General features: G+C 35.9%; 1 protein-coding gene across 1 annotated transcript; it reads left to right on the top strand.

Moving 5' to 3' along the window:
* Nucleotides 1-47: 47 nt before the first annotated feature.
* Nucleotides 48-23188, top strand: LOC123718473 (steroidogenic acute regulatory protein-like). The gene is made up of 12 exons (XM_045674990.1): nucleotides 48-248; nucleotides 3295-3370; nucleotides 4007-4155; nucleotides 6805-6963; nucleotides 8609-8662; nucleotides 9676-9814; nucleotides 10419-10570; nucleotides 19948-20103; nucleotides 20381-20485; nucleotides 21065-21270; nucleotides 21552-21661; nucleotides 22242-23188. Exons 2-12 carry the CDS (start codon nucleotides 3295-3297, stop codon nucleotides 22349-22351), a joined length of 1416 nt encoding a protein of 471 aa, XP_045530946.1. The 5' UTR covers nucleotides 48-248; the 3' UTR covers nucleotides 22352-23188.
* Nucleotides 23189-23675: the final 487 nt, after the last annotated feature.

Genomic DNA, 23675 nt, shown 5'->3' with positions numbered 1-23675 from the left:
TAGCTCATAAATGACAGTTGATAGGTCAATAGAAATTAGAATAAGGAATTGGTCTATTTCTATTCTATTGTGTTGAACAAGTGTTTTTACAAAAAATTGTGACATTATTTATAAATAAAGTTTAAGTGCTTATTTATAATCAATAGAATTGTTATAACTTATAAAACGAGATGTCCTAACCGTAATTAAACCCACCAAAAGCATTTAAATAATATACATGTGATGTGAACAACTGTAATTAAGACAAGGTAATTTGATAGATTTGGTTAAGATATTCATATTTAATTCATAATTCAGTGAATATAAATGACTCATTATTTATATAGAGGACACAAGTTGTGAACAAGGAGACTTAATTACTGTAATGATAAGAATTAGCCAAAACATATAACTTTAATCTTTGTTTCAGTGATAACAATTGTTTATAAACTTATATTTTTAAAAGGTTTATTAAGGTCGCCTAGTGAAATATTTGCAGACATACACTATTGAGAGATATACACATGTATGAGATATTTTACAATTGAAGTTGAATTGTTTTTGTTTGTTCAACAAAAACATTGTTCATAAATGGTCTTGTCTTTGTAACAAACTGTTGGAGGTTTCTAATTTTGAGAGGACTTGAGCTCTGTAAGCGAGGGGCTATTTCAAAAACACTCTCTTTATGTTTAATATATATATGTTAGTAACTTTAAATACTTTTAAATATTCACAATAATTTAGGTTTAAATCACTAAGATGTTACATCATCTGCATCTAATAGGAGTATTTGCAAATAACAGAAAACAATCTTTTTATATAAAATTTAAACAGGTATTCCAATATTCTAAACTAAAACTTTTTCTTAACATGTGACAAGTGTTGCCTGCCATTATGTACATATTCAAACTCCAACACAACCACTTATAATGACTATAGACATCACATAGTTAAGGATGTCCTTAACTATGTGATGTTTATAGTCCTTTTTATGTAAAAAGGAATAAATATTTTGACTTGTAAAACAATTACACTGTACATAGTCTAATTAAAAAATTGCTTCCTCTTATTTGATAAAACTTAGTTAAAAAAAAGTAAAGCAAAAATATTGCTAAGTAAAAAAATATCTGTTTGCCCTAATTAGGCCAGTAATTTATATAATGCTATATCATAATCTCTGCTTCACTTACAACAATGTTTTGGAAATATTATGTGTGGGTTATATTTATTTTTACAAAGATTAACATCATTGAATATCTAATCTGGTTTACTATCATAGGTCGTATTTCTTAAAGAATTTAATTTAAATAAGATTTACAAAGTACTATTCTTCCAGTGTATTTTGAAGATTTAGAATTGGTATTAGTTTGTTAATAATGTAAATGTGTAAAATATATTGTCATAAAAATCAATCAATTGACCATTATTATTTTATATCATTGTCTGATTGACAATGATATAAAATAATAAACTACAATTATACAGTTTATAAGCTCTCTGATAGACTTTATGTTGGAATACAGGTTATGTGACTAATTTCAGCAATGGTATATATTTTTGCCACTTTTAAAAGGAAATGAAATAATTTCCTGAATATTTGTGCTCTAATCTTTTTACTTACTTTTATATGTTTTTATTTCAACATCCACACTTATACTTCATCCTTTTAAGATGAGGGTCTAAAATGTCTGTGTCTGTTTCGGTACAATATTTTAGGCAAGTCAGCTTCTGTGCTAGACATGCTAACAACTTGTGTCTAAGGCATGCCTTACAAGGTTTTTCTTTACTATATGAGCATTTGATATTCATAAATAGAAAGCCACGGGTGCACTGTGTTTTGAACATGGGATCTCAGCCATGAGATCCACCTATACACAGTAATAATAATACAGAAATCAGTTTCTATAGTGTTATAGCGTTTCTATTTCATCAAATGTTGGCTTTATGTATTTATAGTACATATTTATATTCTATTTAGGCTAATATTTACATGTAATATAAAATCTCTGACCACATCTGTACAATCTAAAACTATTAATGAATGCATAGAAAACCAAAGTCATGACAAATGGTAAAAAAAACCTATATGCATAAAGGAAGCGAAAATTATATAAAAAAAACGGCCTAGCAACAAAAAAAATGGAAAAATGCATGGTAAACATTCTGCGGTTTGAAGGAAATATTTTAAAATATGGAAATTAGTATTGCTATCAAAAGGAAACTCTACTACACAAGTATTCTGCCTATATTGGGTTGATGAAATAAGAACCATGGCAGGTGGTTCATGGACCCGAACTGCCCAGGTCAGAAATTCATGGTGGCAATTGGAGGAAGCCTTTGCCAACAAAAAGGCAAACAGACAAGGTTGTCGACAGAATGTAAATTTTCAACTATATTTGATATTTTTTCAATACAATAGTAATGTATATTCTAGATTAAGAAATTATAGTATCTTGTCTAAATAAAGTGTTATATTATTATTATAAGGGACGAGGCAATGAGAATGGTTACAGCCTCTCACATTTGCTCATTTTATTTATTCATATCAATATGTATTGCGATAACAGTGACCTATATGTTGTGTAATTCTACTTGTGAACTAGATTTGGATGAATCATTTGTAAATTTATCACAGATTCATTGCTTAGATTGACAAGCTAATTTAATATATAAGGCTATAGGCCAACCTTATATAAGGCTACAACCTTTTTAGGTCTAGGCTTCAGATTTCTGTATCTGTTACACGATTTGTCAATCTAATATGTATGTAGGTGCGTCTGCCTGATTGCTTCTTGTTTTCCTGTACACTGTTGACAGAGTGGTCTCTATGTAGTAGTAGTATGAGAAGAGCAGATGTGATGCGCTTCACGACGTTTCGCCATCATTGCCTATTTGAGGTCACACTGCTGCACTCACTGAACCTTCTACGGCTTGATCTGGCCAGGTTCCGCACGGTGTAGTGCCTTCCACCTTTCCTTGGACGGACAAGGCGATCTATGGACTGATCACCACGCCGAGGATACTTGATTGTACTGTTGAAAACAGACGTTGCTTGATACCATCTTCTTGAGTTCTTGAAGTATTGAGACGTTTGTATCAAACTCGTTCCACGAAACCCCAAGCATTCTCCAGCACCACATTTCCAGAGTATCAATTTTCTGCCGTTTCACATCTCGCAAGGTCCGCGTTCAGAAATATGGGGTATATAAATGTCTTCACGTGCCTGGTCTTAGTGGCTTTTGTTATGTTCCTGTCTATTATATGCCTGATTGTAATAATACATAAATCTGACGAAATTATTTGTTTTAATTTCAGATGGCTGACTATCACATCCGCGAGGCAGCGGAGTCGCTGCTTGGCAGCGTATCCCAAAGACAGTACAGAAGTTTGGGTATATGATTTAAATAATTAAATCCAAATCGCCGTTTTACGAACTTTCGTTCGTGGTTCGATTACCGTCAAGACAATATTTTTTATCAAAGATTTTTTATTATTATCTTCCTTCTCAGGCTTTGTGTCCTACCAACATTAATCATTTTTTAATCGAAAAAGAGAAATTCTAGAGTTTTATTCAAGTAAGGCACAGTATAGTAAACATTATTTAAAGTCCGACAACGCACTAGCGAGCCTTCTGCCATTTAGATTGTCCATGGCCGGTAGATATTTCCGAATCAATTATTTAAAGGCCGACTACGCACTGCGAGCCTTCTGGCATTGAGAGTGTCCAGGGGTGGTCGATATTTGCGAACCCCTTACCACTTCGGGTCCTTGAAACCGCTTACCAATTCTTTAAAGGCCGACAACGCACCTGCGAGCTCTGGAATTGAGAGGGTTCATGGGCATATCACTTAACATCAGGCATAAAAAAAGTTTTAGCTGTCAAACTATTTTTTTGTACGAAATTTGAGATATTTGACAGCATCAAAACGAGACTGGTTTCCATATTAAAGGTGTAGAAGAGGAAAGAGATTCTCCCGCTCTCACTCGTCCTCGTCCAACTTCACCTGACATCTTAAAATATTTTCAGCTCAATCGCAGTCAGTGAATCTCTTGTCCGAGGACTTGATTGCTGGTCACAGGCCTCAAGGCAGGATGTCCAGTATACGAAGATTTTTCTGTCTCTTTGTCACGTTCGACCTACTTTTTACCAGTCTGATGTGGCTTATATGTGTTGTGGTATGTGTCTGCTATTTTATTTACAACATTCTGCTATTAACATGGCCTTTTTATTCACGAGTCTGCTATTTTAAAATATATTGCTATTTTTTATATAATAATAGATATTATTTATCACTAAATACTGCTATAAAAAATAGCAGACATTTCTAAAATGTTACTTTTATACAATCCTGCTATTTTATTATCAAAAAAATAACATTGTCTAAATCAATACAGCTAAATAATTCTTATAATTTTTCAACGCGTAATGCTATCTAGTATTATTAGAAATACAATTTAAAGAAATACAGTTATTGAACATCAAAATACAGAAGAATAGTTAAGATAGAATAGCTTTCGTAACTAGTAATTTGTTAAATTCTGTGCCTGTGGTATGTTGTCAAAAATTTATTGTTTATAGTAATTCGTTTAAATTCCGCCTCGTTACCAGGCCATAAAATTAAAAAAAAAATGCCACTCAAATGTCTGTGTTATGGCGCCAATACTCGTCATTAAATAAAACTAAGCCGCCTTAGAATTATGATCACACAACGAACTATTACAAATCTTTATAAACGCGTAAATAAAAATGGTTTGAATAAAATCCATAATTTGCGAAAATCAATAGACAAATAGTTGACATAATTTATTTTTAATCCGATAAGTGTCACAACACTTTATCACTCTCAACCATTTTCGATTATATTTTTAATATTATGGACTTGAATGCAAATATTTGCTGTATTGTGTTGTTTTTTGTCCTCAAAGTCATCCACAAAAGCCGGTTAAATCTTAATTTAAGTTTAATTTAATAATCGCGACAAATATTCGTAAATATGGTCTGAAACATTATTATAATTGTCTATTAAAAACCTTTTTACTGCTCTCCACTTGACTCAATTCTTTGTGTATGAGTCCCATATTCATCCCATAGTCCCCACAAAGGGGTTATCAGGATCTGAGTGATTGGCCTTTTTATGTATGTACCCATGCCAAACAATCACAAGTTTCCAGAAGTCTGTGTAGATGGTCGATGGATCGAATATTGTCTGAGCACACCTGCAATCTCATCTTTTCATTTGTCATCCATCATAACCATGGCCTAATGGCGCTCAATATGTCTTATTACACTTAAAGAATTAGTTAATAACCTACATGAGTAAAATAGATTTTTTAGATGTGATAATGGTTTTTGGGACGTCTCCAGCTCTTCAGGAAATGCTGCCCCTCCCTTGCGTGCCAAAGTACAGGCTTATTCAAGCCGCCGAAGCTCGGGCTTTTTGGTCCACAAGCCTTAGCCGCTACGGCTTAATGCCTGCGCTTTGTTACAGCGGGTGGAGATTACTCTCCCTCCGCGCCTAAGGGTTAAAATAACTCTAGGGGTATAACAGACTAGTAACACATCAGTTGAGGTTAACGGAATCGATGTTGTCATAAATGCGGACCTAACTTAGCCAAGATCTAGTTTACATGTAGATAAATATTAATTATTAGTTCACCTCGATGGTATTTTCGTTTACCAAATGTTGATACTGGACTATCTTCCCTGGGCCACCAATTTTTCCTACTACTTGATTGTTCCATTCCATAAATAACTATAGTTTCCCTGCAATAATTATACCAATCATTTATGGTGGCTCGGCTTATGTATTGTTGTCTATTTCTTTATATGGATCTACATTAATGGCTGTGTTGAAGCTCCAAATTTTGCGAATATGCGTGTAACCAATAGAACACATGTACTTAATCTATTTTATTATCTTCGAAAACGTTCCTGTTGTTCTAGGAACTTCCGATTTTGCTTTGCAATTTCCTTTCGTACAACACCCTGAACCTAATGATTTATTCACCGATTTAGCGATTTTCATGGGAACACAATGTGTTCTACATTGCTTTTGCGAATGCACTGTTCCATTTTCTTCAGCGAATGCCTCTCACTGGATATTTCTACTCAATTTTTTCATATTTTTTGTCAAATTCCACATCATGACTTCTTCAGTACAAAGGTGACGATCGACAACGGGCCCATTGTCCTCAAAGTCCACAAAAGCCGGTCGTCCACCAAGCATAGAACTCGTAGAAGGCTCGGATTCTGGATCTCGTCCACATCCACTATTTCCAGACGCCATCACAAGCTGTGATCGCGAATCTGCGCAGTATGTATGCCAAGGACGTACAGAAAAGCAATCCAATCAAAGTCCAAAAATATAGCCAAGTTTCCGAAAAATCCAAATAAAATAAACACAAATTTAATGAACCTGTCAGTATAATTCCTGTCAAAATCTACATTCAAAATGGCGGTTTACGTTTCGTTTCACATGTTCTGAAATGAGCATGATTGAAATATTATAATAATTAATAGAAAAATATAAAATGTACGTTTCGTTTAACGAATTACAACACAATACACAAAATTATATGTAACTTTTTTATACTTAGACTCATCTCCGGCAGACAAAACTACTTGAAGGGGTTCCAATTAAGGACCTACATAATCAATATCGTCAAATTTAGGCGACTTATTTCTAAATCCAACCCTTTGTCCATAACACCGACCGTGGACCTGTCTGTTCGGGGACCAAGTCCAGGTTAAAATCGCTCGATATAGTCGTCAATACATTTAATGCAAGACAATTTTAACTATTTAATACTTGTATTAATTTTCAGATGCGGGGCGAAACATTAATCCAGATATTTACGAGAGAGATTATACATTACGATATCAAAGTGTCATTATTCGACATAGTACTTGTTGCAATACTAAGATTTTTATTATTAATATTATTCTACGCCATATTATATATTAATAATTGGAGTGTGATAGCGGTGAGTATTTTTTTTTTACATTTTTTGCAGTATACAACTTGCTCCTGGAAACAAAATCGTAAATCGTTACGACTGTTTAGATGTCGACAGTTTTGACTTCCTCGTGTCCAAAATAACTGTATTTTTTTTACAAATTTCCGCCTAAAATAGATCGCAACAACCTTACCAATAGTTTTAGTTTAGATTGTAACCAAGTAATCACAACCAAAAGTTAATGCGACAGTTTAAACACGATGGTAATACATTATTACGTACTAGACATTCGTCAAAATTACCGTCGTAATGTGCGGTTGTATCGTCCGTAATTATGTTTAAACAGTGAAACAATCGTAATACGCTTATGCTCTTCAAATATAGATACATTACTGTAATGTACATTTAGTAATTTTTTAACAATCTACACTAGATACATGTTGCTTTCATTTGATGTAGTATATATATTTGTATATGTAACTATAGAACCCGACACACGTCCTGTCTTAACTATGAATATTGATTTCGAATTGGTATAATTAACTACAAATACTTTGTGATATACAAGATTCTTTGTTTGTTTTTCTGGCGCGTATATAAATAGTTTTGTTGGTTTTCCGACATGGTAACAGGCCATATGAAAAACATGGATTTTCAAGAATAATTCCAGAAACAATTAGCGACTGTAATTATTTTATATGTATTTTATCAATATAACTCCGATCGAAGCATTTCTTTTCGATATTCAGTGTTCTTACATCCTCTTTGACGATATTTGCAGCACGCATTATGTCAATGTTATGTCAAACGCCATAAGTTTATATGAAAAAAGTTTGAATTGTAATAAATGAAATCTAAAATTCTAAAATTTTCCAATTTTCCGCGCAATTTTCTTATTTTTTTTCTTCATAACAACCTTCTCCTGACAATAACAAACACAACAAAAAAAGAATTAGCGAAATCGGTCCAGCCGTTCACGCGTGACCAAGGGAAATAGGGATTCATTTTTATATCTATATATATATATATGTACTAAGTATCCTAGTAATATTAACAAAACATTATCTTCTTTTAATTTTCATGAAATTTTTTTTTATTATTTATTATTTCACTTTCACGACTTTGTCCCCGGGTCAAGCGATATATATAGCTATTAATAGGTCTTTTTAATGTGGTAAATTTTACCTTTAGAAAAAATCCATTTTTGAAGGACTCCAAGTGGAACTGCTTGGAAATACCGGTCGCGTATGGACATTAAATATTCAGAGGGATCGCGAGTGCGTCTAGTCTTTTAAGATTAACAAGGGGCAAATAGCCAGGTCACCTGATGTTTAGGGATACCCATGGACACAAAGCCTTTGTGTCCTTTGTGGCCAGGTTGGTCGGCCTTTTACGAATCGGTTCACAATTCCAACCTACTATGGACACTCTAAATGCCATCGAGCTCGTGAGCCGGCCTTTTTAGAATTGGTACGCTCTTTGAAGGATCCGAAATGGAATCGGTCATCGTTGAATACGGTCAAGATGGAGCTGGTACGGGGTCTGCAACCTGGGCTACCGCATGATAATAATGAATTCGGTCCACGTGTTCTGTGTTCTAATCTCGGGAACTCCACAGAACCAGATAATTGTAAAAAAAAGTTTAAAATTTCAATAAAACCTTTTTTTTCAGCTCACAACTAGCGGTACGTGTGCCTTTTTGATCGCCAAAGTGTTCGTGTTTGATGTAAGTATCAAATTGTAATGTTTGTAAGAGTAATCTGTATACAATTGAGTAGAATATTCTAGAATGTATCAAAAAATATCGATTTCTTGTAAATGTCTTTGCTGTGAAATAGTGGCCCAGAATTATTTTCCAAATATAATGAAAGACAATTCAATCAATATTTTATTGTGAATCCAAGTAAAGGAATGAGTATTTAACACACATAAAAATATATCAAAAGAAATGTTGTTTACTAGTCGGGATTTATCACATTATTTGAGGAAACTCCTCAGCCCCCTCAAGGGCGTAGAACGGAAGAGAAGAATAAACTCTCCGCCCCTCTTTTTAATCGCCAAGTTTTTGTTTGTATTACACAACCTTTGTAAGGAGCTGCAACCATCACACCATGTTCCACATGACATCAGCTGAAGGCATGGTGAAGTAGGAGCACGCACTTACATTCTCTAATACTAATATCACCGCATACACGAATTCAATTCCGACCAGTCACCACAAGTAGCATCCGTTCACGAGTATGCATGGCTGCATTCAGTAGCAACGCATTTGTTAATGGAAATCTGTGCAACAGATTCTGGCCCTTGGTATCACATCCTTGGCCTACGCCATAGCACGTATCTTCTAAAGAAACCAGCTTCTTGAAGAGCGGCTTGCTTACCACCTCGTAAGACTTATAGTAGATAGGCCAACTTTCCCGTCTTGTTTCTAATTTATTTTTTTCTGTTTGTACTCCATCATCCCCAAAACAAATATATCGGTACAAAAAATACTTAATCATGACGTTTGTTATCTGTTTACAAGCATGTTGCGTCATCAACTGTGACGCCATCTTGTCTTTACCGTTTTGCGGATGAAATGATGAATGTTTAATCGAAACTAACAAACTGTGTATCGATACCAATCAATCTAAAATGCTTATAAGCACTGTAATTAAATAGTTACCTATATATCTTGATTAGTTGATTGAATTGATTAAGACTTCCGTTCCCATCTTTAACTCAAAATTCTGCTTCCAGTGGCCCAATGCGGCCCAACCAGTGTACCAGGTATTCCTAATCCTGGCTTCGTTCACGTTGTCCTGGGGCGAGGCCTGGTTCCTGGACTTTAGGGTGTTGCCACAGGAGTTGCAGGCGAAGCAGATCCTCGAAGCCATTGGTACGGAATTTAAAAAAAAACATTTTGACTTGACCAAAGCCTTTGATAAAGTTAGTCATGCTTATGGCATTAAATTATTTGGTCTTAACCAGAGTATCATACCCCTTCTTTGCCTTTATAGAATTCGTATGCCTATGCATAGACTATTTTAATATTTAAAAAAACGATCCATTAACTTAAATGATAGATTTTAGACAAAAATCACTAGGAACTAGTTAACGAGACAGTTTTTAATAAATTTTCGAATTAACAATCAAATTGTCCCCCTGTGGGGCCTGGATCACTCAGTTTAGATACTGCTCTACATCAAGGACCTAATCTATCTAACAGGTCGATAGTCCTTTAAATTAAGTTTGACAGCGGTTAAATCAAAATTGTCTAAACAATTGGACCTAAGAATCAGCCGGAGATAAACATTTGTTTACTAGTCTGATTTTCTTTTAAATCTCCTTTGTGGAGAACCCAGGGATGCTCTAAATCCGTGGCTGGAATCGAGAAATCCAGTATTGATTTGGCTTGGTGTCTAGTTTCCCTGATGTCACCAAGGCTGTGAAATATGACATCGTACCCCACAGAACTATTCCTAAAGGTTGTGAAATTCTAGTAACTCATGGAGCGACAGAACGGACCCCGCTTCTACCTGGTGGGTCCACCCATGGCGGCTCCACGGTGAACTGGTTCTCGCCCGTGGAGACACCGGAGTCCAGCCCGAGACCCAGGGCGCCTGGGGAACAGGTTATCTTGACACAAGATCAGGTATGTCCGATTCTAGAGTGTACGAAGAGAAAATATTTAATTTCTAGTATCAAGTCGAATTATAGTGACGTCACAGTGCTGTAAACGAAGGTCGAGAGAGAGAGATATCTCATTACTGTTAAATTTATGAGTATATACGAGGAATGATGGCCTAGTTGCTTCAGCGTGCGGCTCTCATCCCCGAGGTTCAAAGGTTCAGCCCCAAGGGAACGTTAAAGTATTACGTCAAGCAATTTTTGGAAATTTTCCCATGCACCGTAACGTAACGTTTTCTGTATCCAATAGTAAAACGTTTCGTGACCACCCCCAGTGACTCTTTATACCTAAAACTTACCATTGTGTGGTGTAAAGTAACGTGTAATTCAATCCCCGCCCCGCATCGTAACGTTTTACAAGAGCAATTCCCCCCCCCCCCCCCCCCCAATTCGTTACGTAATAGTTGAACCTATTTCAATGTATTAATTTATCAACCGACCTAAAATGCCTTAGATTATGATCCGTGAATTTTGTGTTAAAAAACATAATATAATAACATATAACCAATAAAAAAACATCTAATATATATTTTTAATTAAAAAAAATCGTACATTGTCGTTAGCGCCATCTAGTGCCGAGTTAATGTACCAGTTCGTAAAACATTAATCAGCGCCACGACATGTTTGGGTTTAGTGTGAAATGGTGGTGGTTGGTTAGGTCTTGTTACTGGAGAAGAGATTGGCCAAAAGTATCCATTAGCGAGACTTATAAATGTCATAGAAGCTAGAGAAGACCGTAGTAAGGAGATATGTGGTCTCTGCCAACCCCTTTGGGAAAAAGCCCTGATAATATATTGTGCAATAACGGTGATGCGTAAATTTAGTTTAACGCCATCTAGCGGAGAATTTCCGTACATTAAGAAATTGCTTGATTGAAAAATTACTTTTCAATACCCTATGTCCACCATAAGAGACATATTACTTCGATGACTCATGAAAACTCTTAATTTTTTGTATTGGCATCTCGCTGTTGGCCTTAAGGGCCTTATCTCGGGCTGCTTTGGTGATCGTAGTTTGGCCGAAATAGGCGTTTTGCCCGGACTACCGCAAGGGTGAGACGGCGAGACTCGGACCTCGGCTTGGGCCGTCGCGGGGTGGTCAATCGCTTGAAGGGCAGGACGGAAGCTCACTGGAGTGAGCGAAGTACGTAGTAAAGGACCACGCCTTCTCCGGCGAAGGCGGTTTTTACCCCCTATCTGGTTTAGACTTTTCTTTGCTGCGCCAGCGGCTTTTAGTTTGTCTTAAGTAATCGTGATTGGATCACCCGGATCCATTAGGACATGTTGGGGCCTCCTTCATCTTTTATTTGTCGGGAAGGCGTAGGAGCAATTGATACTTTTACGCACCAAGGGATTTAAGAGGGGTTGGGATGATGATGATGCTGATGATTTGTCAAAGTGGCGGGTAGACGCCAACTTTTTCCATTGGGCTTTGGTAGGAAGCTTCAGGTCGTGGTGGAGATCGACGTTCACAACTTAGAAGGTCGCACCGGATTCATGGGAATCGCGGCTGGAATATGCCCAGCGGGAAATAACTAGGTAACACTAAAAATGTTTAGAAAATGAAAAATTCGTGTAATATTTGTTGAACTTGACTCATACCAATGCCAGGGCTTGCCCACTGATCACTCTCTTATCTTCCTCTATCATGCGTCGCACAGCACTGTTGTTATCTTCAGTAGTCACTGTCAAAGGACGTCCCTCACGCGGATCATCATTGATATTGCGTCCACGCTTAAACTCGTTAAACTAATTGTAAATAATGGCACGAGATGGGTCTTCATTAAGAAATGCTAATCGCAGCCTATCATTACTTTGTTTTTGAGTAAGCCCACAACGAAAGTCATAATAATTAATTGGGAAATTTTCTCGCGTTAGGTTCATTTTCACGTATAACAAGAGTTTTAGATTTGCCGCCAATTCACAAAAACAAATGACAAATGAATGCAAAGAGTTCTTAAATTGAAATTAAAAAAGTTTTCATTCGCATTGTTTCTAACTGGCCAGTTCTAAACATTTTCGTGTGACGTCATCGCATTGATAAGTACAGATACAAGTATTAAACGGTAATTTATTTATATGAAGATTATATATGTATTATTATTTAATACTTTGCAACTTGATCCAATTGGTCTACGGACGGAGCACGTAAGAAAAAAACTCAGTTAAAAATGTCCTCCGACCGCGTCTAATACGCGATAACTCCAAAACTACATTACAATTTTTTATACAGTTTTCACCTATAATAATGCGATACATAAGGAAGGTTTAGGTACATAATAAATTAGGGATTTATATAAATTGACTATACAAGATTTTTGTTAACGTGGCTAACATCGCCAATGTTCCGGTTAGAATTATTCATTAAATCAAATGTAATTCCGATAAGATGTACTTATTGAAATCAATTATAATTATCTAATTAAGCTTCAAGGTAATCTAATTAATCTAGACTTAGGCTGATACTCAGAGACTTTACTAATCTTTGCATCAATATTGACGTGTTCATTGCGATTAACGATTAACCACCCAAGCTGAGGTCCGAGTCTCTGACACCATGCAAAGCTACGCCAAGATAGCCCGAACTAACCTGTCTGTTGTGTCAAAGTTTTAAAGACGAAAGGAATTGGTATGGTTATCTCTCATAATAGGAGTTTGTTAAACGCGTTCTCCAGTGTCTTCTGACTTACTTGACTTGACGTAATGTCCTATAGATGGGGTAGAGAGCGTCCACACTGAGTTTCCATCGCGTTCGGTCTTGAACCTCGTGTTTCACCTCGCTCCAAGTATTTCCGGCTCTCTTTGCCTCGTCTGCAACTGTTTGGCGCCCGGTTTGGGACGGCCATGCTTCCACTTTCCTTGCGGATTCCAATCAAACGCCAGCTTGGAAATATGATTGGGATCCCTTCGGAGTGTGTGGCCTATCCAATTCCATTTGTGTCGCTTGCTATGCTGGCTGATCGGGTTTTCTCGACAGCGCTACCAAAGTTGCTCGTTAGAGATCCTTTCAGGCCAGTAGATGCCCAGAATACGGCGAAGGCATCGGTTAACGAAGACTTAGAGTCGATGCGAGATGTCTTTGGTGAACTTCCACGTTTCACACCCATAGAGCAGCACAGATTTGACGTTGGATCCGTCAACATCCGTGACTGCCATACAGGCCGAAGTTGTGCAAAGGTTGCTCGGGCCTTGTGTGTCTTATCAAGACGGTGAATGTTTCTTTACAGAAACCGCCTTCTTCAGATCCTTCCATTCTGCATTTTCGCCCCACTCTTGCTCATCAGGCATACACATCTCTCCGCTGCTCTTCATCATCGTCTATAGTTTCAGCTGGTTACCTATATTTCTTCCTGATACTTCATTTCCTGAAATGAAATACTCAGGTGTGTATTTTCTTGGACATAGCCATGTAGGTCTAGTCACGAGTTCATCTAAGTCTTTCATCAGCTGGAGGATGGGGAATCTTAAATATTTAACGTAATACACGATGTTCAAAGGTACTTGTTGATTGATTGCAGTCAATTGGAGTTCAATTGGTCAATTGGTAATGTTGTGGTCTAATCCCTGTGACACTAATCCCTAAGGTTGTAAGGAGGTTGTTCGTAAGGAGGAAAACAGCGCAAACTATGCCTTAGAACCAATCAGGCAAAGACTGATCACCTAATTGTCTCTTGAAACAGATACATAGGACCCATACCTAAAGGGTTATAGGGCTAATTCATTGTAGATACAAAATGGTTGTGGTTATGTAATGTGTGGAATGTAATAAATGTAAACAACGTTTTGTTTTTATATCGGTTAATACTATTTTCAAACACAAATAAAATATAGTGTATCTATGTTTCGATGTTTAAAATAATAAATCTTTATTATTTTTATATGGCAATATCTAAGAGATATATTTTAGAACACGAGAACGACGAATTTTGAATTAGGAATATGGTTTGAATCCTTGTACACGTTCGATCTATCCTATCTTCCTTCTATCGTTCGATATTTAAAATTAGGAATATTCATTCATAGTGTGATAGTGATATTTGAAATCGGTTATAGATCACGTCAGCCTTTCCACACAGATCGAAATTTGAATATGGAATTACGATTATTCCAATTTTGTATCCTATCACATTTCGCCATTGTTTATATTTAAAATAAGGAGTTTTTTTTAATATTTGAAATTAGTTCTAGAACATAAAGGCAGATTGTATATTTATGTTCAAATTTTTAATAAGGAATGAGCGAAGTTCAAACTTTTAATCCTAGTATACTTCGACATCGTTCGATATTTAAAATTAAGAATCATTAGTTTTATACCAACATTTGAATTAAGAATTATTGTTTAATATCGCTAAGGACCTCATTACGAAAAGCCTTCTCCTAAACAAGACCATATTTCTCTCTCGGCACGTCTATCCAATTATTTCTAGTTAGTTCTATCAGACCATTTGTCCAGTGAAGTTAAAAACTCAAGGTTAACCATTAGGGACTTCAGTAAAAACAATATAAATATTCAAACAACAATTTTTTGTCATATGTTTTTGCCCCGCCCTGATCACTGTTATTACAGTAGAAAATTCTGAAACAAAAAAAACGTTATAAAATGTTTTGACTTCATAATTTAAAAAAATATAAACACTGAGATCGGTATCGTAATAACGACGGCCTTAATTTTAGTTCATTTTATTATCACAATTTTCTGTAAGAAATCCTAAAAAAGTCCATTAACATTTAGCTCCACCCGTCTACTGTTATAAAAGACTGTAAAAATTCACAATGAAGATTAATACGCCATCTCTCTTAATTCAAATCTGAAATCCAACACGTTTTTGACTTAATCGAGTAAAACTTAGTGCGAAGCTTACCTCTGAAACTTATCTTAGTCCATTTAATATGAAAATCTACTGTATTTTTACGGATTTTACAGTAGCGATTTGTAATCACACAATATCGTGGCAATAAACAAAGGAAGTGAACAGTCGCGTGTGAGTAAGCGTCGATAACGCTGTCCGTTCGGAATTCGAAAATTAATTTTGTAGTGGCCATTTTGTTTTAACGTTGGTTTGTCATTTAATTTGTGTTCGTGACTTGTGTTAGTTTTGAACTTAAGGCTTCCATTGTTAAGCGGAATTGAGAATTTAATTTGAATCGATTTGAGATTATACCACTTTAATTCATATTGTTGTTCGATATTTGAATTATAAATCCTAGTACACTTCTACACAGTTCGATATTTTAAATAAATAATTATTATTATTTAATCGTAGTTATATTTGAAATTAGTGTTAGAACACGAGGACAGACTTCGAAATTTGAATTAAGAATACGCCAATCTTAATTCCTAGTACACATCGACATCGTTGGAAATTTCAAATAAATAATTATTATTTTTTATTCGTAGTTATCTTTGGAATTAGAGTTAGAACACGAGGACAGACTTCGAGATTTGAATTAAGAATACGCTAATTTTAAATCCTAGTAAACTTTGAAATCTTTCGATAGGTATTAAAGTTTTTTTTCATCGTATCATAGTTTTCTAACAACAGAATACATCGTTTTCTAAATTTAAATTTATAATTGTTTGAACGATACCCATGTAAATTATACCTGGACTACAGTGGACTTTTGAAGTTTCGCCACAGATCCTTGTTCGATATTTAAAATTTTGAATTGTTTTAATATAAAATACAAGGTTATAAAGAAACTTTTACAAACGCGTGATTAATTAATGTAAAATGTGCTTTAAGTCAACAACATAGAAGGCTTTTTACAAATGTTACAGTTTTTATTTTGTTTTATTCAGCATTGGGATATTCCATGTTCAAAGTAGATTTTTATTATCTACGCCGATTGAGTTAACATATAGAGAGACTGTACGGAAGTAAGTCTTGTAATAACCTTGAGGATGTTGTAATTCACTCAAGGGACGTTCATTAACAGTGTTTCTGCTAATTAGAAACGGAATAAGTTTGTCTATTAAAAATTCGGTTAAACTTAAACAACGAAGGTAGTTATTAATACGACATTTTGTTTGTATGTTTAAGTATAGTTCCTAGGGGCCGTTCAATTATTACGTAAGCAGAAAAAAAACCCCCTCTTCTTCCCTCTGTCAGCAAAAGTAAGCAAAGCTCTCAATAATAATAGTACAATAGAGAAAAGCTCGAAAATGGTTTTCGTTTTTAAGCATAGACAATGTGTTGGTAATATGTTTTAAAAAGTAACCCCCCCCCCCCCCCCTACCTTATAGTTCTTACGTAATACTTGAACGCCCCCTAACTATATACAAAATTTGCCATCACGACAAAAATTTTATAAAATTATTAATAAATCATCGACCAACATTATTTTTGACCTTTGGCTTGAACCTTAGAGGTCAAGGCCATGTTAATAGGAATTCGTTAATAATCAACATTTCGCATAACTATTGATTGGTCTTTATGATTGGAGCAGAGTTGTTCTAGAAGCTTCGGTTTGCTATTGCTGAGGTCGTAGTTTCGAACACCAGCTATGCACCAATGGACTTAATGGAGGAAAACATCATGACAACTTGTAAGGCACAGAAGGCTGATCCTTACAAGTTGACCTACTTGCCAGATATTTGTATGGGTCCTAAACTGCTTTGATCATTTTTATTTCATCAGCCCGGTGGGGTAGAAGGTTTCCCTGCAATGTTCCTTCGTACGTATTAAGGTATTAACCATGTTCTCGCTTCAATCTTTCAGGTCTGGGTCCTAGTAGGTGATCAGCCTTTGCCTGATTAGGTCTAAACCTGGTGTTATGATGTTTTCCTTCATAGTGTTAAACATAAAATACTCCAAGCGGATGACTTCAGGCATGAGGACTGAAGCCTTGGTCATCACTGGTCTTTTACAGTGTTATTGTGGACTTAGGCAAAGAGAAATAAGTCATTTTGAATATATTTCTTAATATTGATTATATTAATGTTATCGTGATAAGGCCAACCCTTTTACGATGTACATATAACTATCAGTTTGACCCTTATATCTTATAATAGTACAGTAACCCCCATTACCGCCGAATAGTAATAGGAATTTATGTAGTTTAATTTTATTGAAACTTGTGTAAACATGGTAAATCATGGACTTGACGAATCATAATAAAATCACTGAAATATGACATGACAAATCTCCGCGTTGCGTGGGGAAATGTCGCGTTATATGGGGCACGGAAATCGAACAATACGAAAACACGTTATATGGAGTACATATCGCGTTGTATTGGGGACGGAAGTCGGTTTATTGTAACGCATGGAAACGCGTTTTAGGGACAATACGGAAATATTAAAATTGTATATTTTTGACCTTAAAAAAAAACCTTTCAAAAGATTTTTTTTACTTCTTAGCTACCCCTTTGATTTCTCTGGGATGCCATAGTTTTGCCCATGGACACTCACGTTGCTAGAAGGCTCGCAAGTGCATTGCCGGCCTTTTAAGAATTGGTAGCTCTCTCCTAAATATCATATCCCGTTTTCCTTATGACCCTCGGGATATCCATTTAACAAAAGATGAAGATCGGTTCATAATTGTGGTCTTTTTCGAGCTCCGTCGATTTTCTTACATTCGGGCACTACATCGCATTTATCTAATTTCACAATTTATATAAAATAATCTTCTGCGGAGATAAGGGACTTAAAAGATAACTGATTACTGCAATAACTATTATTATACATAAGCTACGTTTTTAGTACATACATACTATCATATCATAGTAAACTTACTATAGAGACTGAATTTCCGGAATAAATCTGCAATTCCAACCACATCCCATAAATACCTTCCTCAAGAGTTCAGGGAATAATTAAACACTCGAATTTTGCGATCGTTTTTTATTGACCTTGAGGCGGTAGAACTGCTGTGCACCAATATCGAACACTACGTGACAACTATCATCTATCGAAACATACATAGCAACCAGACATAAAAGGTTGTAGCGGAAACATCGTACCAGAATTAGACCCAATAAGAGAAAGGCTGATCTCTTGACCTACTTGCTTTACGAATCGGATAAAAGCCCCAGACCTAGAACGTTTAATTTCTGGTTTTTAACTTTAAAAATATTTTTTTTTTGTTAGTATTGGACGTTCTATATTGGCTATTAACTGGCTGAATATCATTCAGGCCGCTAGTTAAACCTTGCTGTTTAGTTAAGAGGCCGGGCTGTTAATTGAACGGCTAATTTATCTAGTTGGCTGCGATATATATATCTCGACAGTTCAAGTTAGTCCTCCTTCCACAGTTAAATTATTCTTAATAACTATTATTAATAATAAAATAATATTTTATCATTTGTTTTAAAATAATCAAAATACTTGAAGTAACACAATACCTAAACAATCTACATGTACAAAGTACAAACATACACAGGAAAAGCACTAAATTATCATCCTTGATAGAGGTCCATCATTGAATGAAGTCAAACAACGCTTTTTGAACAGAGAAAACGTTGTTTGTCCTCTTCACTCCTATTCAATATCGCTTTCACGTTTAGTCACGTTAGTTATCGTACCTTCACGGTAAAGTAGTAGAACCATAGATTATACAAATAGTAATGGCGTCAATAGACAACTCGCTAAACGACAGTGAAGTTCAGAAGCATCTTAACGAATTAGAGAATGTTCCTAATGAGGAGGAATTGGAGAAGAAGTTGGAGAAGTGGAATAAATTTGGGTTCAATGTGTCCAGTTGGATGAAATATTTGTTTAACAATGACTCTGGTGAGGAGTTTAAAGCTGAATGGTTGTCTGTGAGTATTACAAAAGAAGAATTTGTTCAGAGTTATATGAAAGAAAGAAAGCAAGAAAATTGCGGAAAGAGAACTGTGTTTTTTATAGAAGAAGGAACAGGGGACCTGCCCGTTTGACCCCTGTTCTCATCTGATGTTAAGTGATACCATCCATAGACAATACCAGAAGAACGGTTTTCCATTTAAGAATTAGTACGCTCGGTCCTTACCCTAAGTCAAATTGGTTTGAAAACAACTGTCGCCCATGGACAATCAATGTCAGATAGCTCTCGAGTGCGTTGTCGGCCTTTTAGGATTTGGTAAAATCTTGCACGACCCTAAGTCGAATTGTTTTGGAAATACCTTTCGCCCATGGACACTTAAAGCCAAAGAGCTCCGGAGTGCGTTGTCTCTTAAGAATTGGTATGGACTGTAAAGGACCCCAGGTCCAATTGTTTCAGAAATACCTCACCTGCTGTGCTGGCTGGTACCACATAGTGGTGGTTCACTTCCTTAAAATACTTCATTGTGGAAGGGACGTCCAAAACCCTGGAACCAAGCGCCTATAGGATTGCAGCCTCCTATATATTTTATGTATTTCCAGATAGACGAATATAAACGCCTCGCGGAGGAGAGTATGCAGGACGCGTGGAGGGTCGTTCACGCGCCATCTTGGAAATTGGAGAAAAGGGGGGCGCAGAAGGGTGATATTGTGGAGTCGACTCAGACTGAAAAGTTCGGAAAGGTGTATCTATTTACGGTAAGTAGATATTCCAAAGCATCTAGTTTCTTTTTAATGGGCAGGAGGCTCATCTGGAGTTGACGGATACCATGGATACCGCAAGTGCGTTGCCGGTCTTTCAAGAGTTGGTAAACTTTTTTCTTGAAGGACCCTAAGGACCCCTATTAAATAAAAAGAGTTCTGCAAGATACAATTTTGACTGTTGGAAAACAGTTGAAGCCAAAAGGAACTTGCATTCTGAATTCTACTTTTCTATTCCTGTTCCCATTATTTAAATTAGACTTCATATATACAGGGTATCGTGGACTGTCCAGCCAAGTTCCTGTACAGCGAGTTCAGAGATAACTTAACCAGGCTGCCGGACTGGAACCCGACTATATTAAAAAGTGAATTGATAAAAGTAAGTGTAAGTCTCTAGATACTTTTGGACAGGTCCCGGTAAGTTGAAGAAGCCTGGAGTAAAGTGGTAAACCCTTGAGACCACTCCTCACTGGACCAAGGGGCTTAGTTCTGCTGAAGCAGCAACAGCAATAATAAATCTGAAATTATTTATGATGTGATGACATATGATGACTATCCTGGGGAGTGCCTGACTTGACCAGCGTCATCTGATTTCGTTATTGAATTCGCCTTCTCGATGCAGGATGTCCCCTACATCGAGTATCGAGTAATTTGATTTATGGTACACTGACCACAACCTTTGTAGTTCTGGACCTCGAGAGTTTTGTACGATCATTTGTCAATCTAATAGGCAAGTAGGTGATCAGCATCCCGTGTCACCCGCCTTCCACTTGGGTCTAAGGCAAGTCTCACGATGTTTTTCTTCGCACGAGCCAGTATTTAATGCGCTTTAAAAGTCCAATGGCGCACAGCTTGGGTTTGAATCTCATGGATGATTGTCGGACGCTGAAGCCACTAGTCCAACACTGCTCTATTAATTTAATCAAAAACTTGTCCAATATTGATATTCTCAAAACAGGAAGTAGGTCCCGGCGTGGATCTGTCGTACCAAGTGACAGCTGGTGGGGGCCGCGGGATTATCGCCCCACGGGACTTCGTCATCCTCCGCCGGACCGCACAACTATCTAGTGACGGCAAAGTGACAGACGACACGCCATCTAGCTTCATTTGCAGCGGTGTCAGTGTCACTGTGCCCGGCTACCCACCGCATCGGGATATGGTCAGGTATGGTCGATTTCATGAGGCAAGTGGGTGATCAGCCTTCCGTGCCTGACACGCCGTCGTATTGGGTCTAAGAAATATTTGTCTTAATGGCATCGTTCAATGTGATTGACTATTTAAGAATAGCTCTCGAAAAATTTCCTCCGTTTCAGAAACATTATTCAACGTATTAATTGTTAAACATATTAATGATTCAAGATTAATTATTTAACTAATTAATTATTCAACAAATTTTCATTTCGAATCAGTTATTTCTGATTAGGTAATTTATGTTTCGTTTTCAGGGGACACAATAAAGTTGGCTGTTGGTTTCTGACCCCCAAGTTGGTTCAAACGCCTAATGGGAAAGTGGAACAGACGGTCTTCCAGTGGCTAATGTGCTGTGATCTTAAAGGTACATACAAAGTTCTCTCTTCAGTTAACAATTATTTTTACTGATTTTTTTTCATATTGTTTATTTTTTTTTTTAGTTTAAAAGTTGATATCAAGTTTGGTTCTATGTTTGATCTTTTATATACTATATGTGTTAAAAAAAACTAGTACCTTTTTGGGTCTGGGCCTCATATTTCTGCATGACTGTCAATGTAGTAGGCAAGAAGGTGATCAGCCTTCTGTGCCTGACGCACGCCTTCGACTTTTTGGGTATAAGGCAAGCCGGTACCCTCACGTTATTTTCCTTCGTACGAGCAGTATGTATGTTAAATGCGCACACAGTCTATTGGTGCACAGCCGGGGATCGAACCCACGACCTCAGGGATGAAGCCGCTGACGCCACTAGGCCAAAACTAAACACATATAATTAATCAAATATGTGGTAGAATTACATTATTTTTAATTAAAAATTACAGACTATTTATAACATGCCTATTAGATTGACAAATCATGAAACAGATAAACTCTAGGCCCAGATCTGAAAATTATTTGTATTTTAATGAATTAAAGTTGAAATGTTTAACCAATACTAATTTTTTTAGGTAAAATACCTCAATTTGTGCTGGACGCGGCTTTCGCTACTGTCATGTTGGACTACATCGTCCATGTGAGAGCATTTGCGGCTAGTTGCAAAGCGAAAGGCATGTTTTGATGTTCTAACTTTAAGGATTTATACGAATTTAGATATTTGAAGCTCCAATCATTAAACACGTTCAACTAATGATTTTAAATCATTATTCGGCACACATTATTAAATTATATGAATGAAGATTTGTTATTCCATTTTTGAAATTTAATTCTACGTTTAACAAAAAAGTTTTTATGTAACTATTTTTTTTATTCAATTGTTAATTATCAGTCTTAATGATATATTAATGAATGGCGATTTTTGTGGAGCAATTTTAAATCATTATTCGTTCCTATAATTCATATAATACTTAATCGATTTTACGGTATTTTGATTTGTCTTTAAAACTGTATTCCTTCAATGAACGAAAAGATTTTTAATTTAAGAAAACATCACATTTCCTTCTAAAATTAATGAATGTTCATTTTTTTTAAATAATTGTATTAACTCTTTGTTGAATTAACGATTTTACTTATAACAAATCTTCAATTTACGTGAAATAAAAATCTTGTTTACTTTTGAATCTAATTAGTAAGGACGAATTGTTGTTGTAATATATATTTTTATAACAAAATATTTTATTTTAAATAAATAAATCATTAGTTAACGACTGATTTAATTAAGATACCTTTTGACAGGTTTATCAGTTTGTATGTATTTAGGCTTCCAAGTGACGTGTATGTTTGTCCACAAATTTCTCGGTAAATATTAATATTTTATTCGTTCATTAGTTTAATCATTAATTTGAAATTATATTCGTGCATTTTTAGTTATTATAACTGAATTTAAAATGTGGACTCCCGCGCCTAACCCTGCTAGAAATATGTAAGTTAAGCTTTAATAAAGGAAATTTTATACCGATTCTGTTTTTTTTGTTTACCATCTCCTTAGTCAGTAGTATAAAAATATGCGGACACAAGTGGCTAACCGCTAGAATCGTTTTTTCATGATAAAAATATGCGGACACAAGTGGCTAACCGCTAGAATCGTCTTTTCACGATAAAAATATGTGGACACAAGTGGCTAACCGCTAGAATGATCTTTTGAACATAAAAATATATGGACACAAGCGTCTTACCGCTAGAATGGTCTTTTCATGATAAAAATATGCGGTCACAAGTGGCTAACCGCTAGAATGGTCTTTTCATGATAAAAATATGCGGTCACAAGTGGCTAACCGCTAGTATGGTCTTTTCATGATAAAAATATGCGAACACAAGTGGCTAACCGCTAGAATGGTCTTTTGAACATAAAAATATATGGACACAAGCGTCTTACCGCTAGAATGGTCTTTTCATGATAAAAATATGCGAAAACAAGTGGCTAACCGCTAGAATGGTCTTTTGAA

The sequence above is a fragment of the Pieris brassicae genome, chromosome Z, assembly GCF_905147105.1.
Source record: "Pieris brassicae chromosome Z, ilPieBrab1.1, whole genome shotgun sequence".
In the NCBI taxonomy this organism is placed as follows: Eukaryota; Metazoa; Arthropoda; class Insecta; order Lepidoptera; family Pieridae; genus Pieris; species Pieris brassicae.
This window is presented reverse-complemented; position numbering and strand designations above follow the sequence as displayed.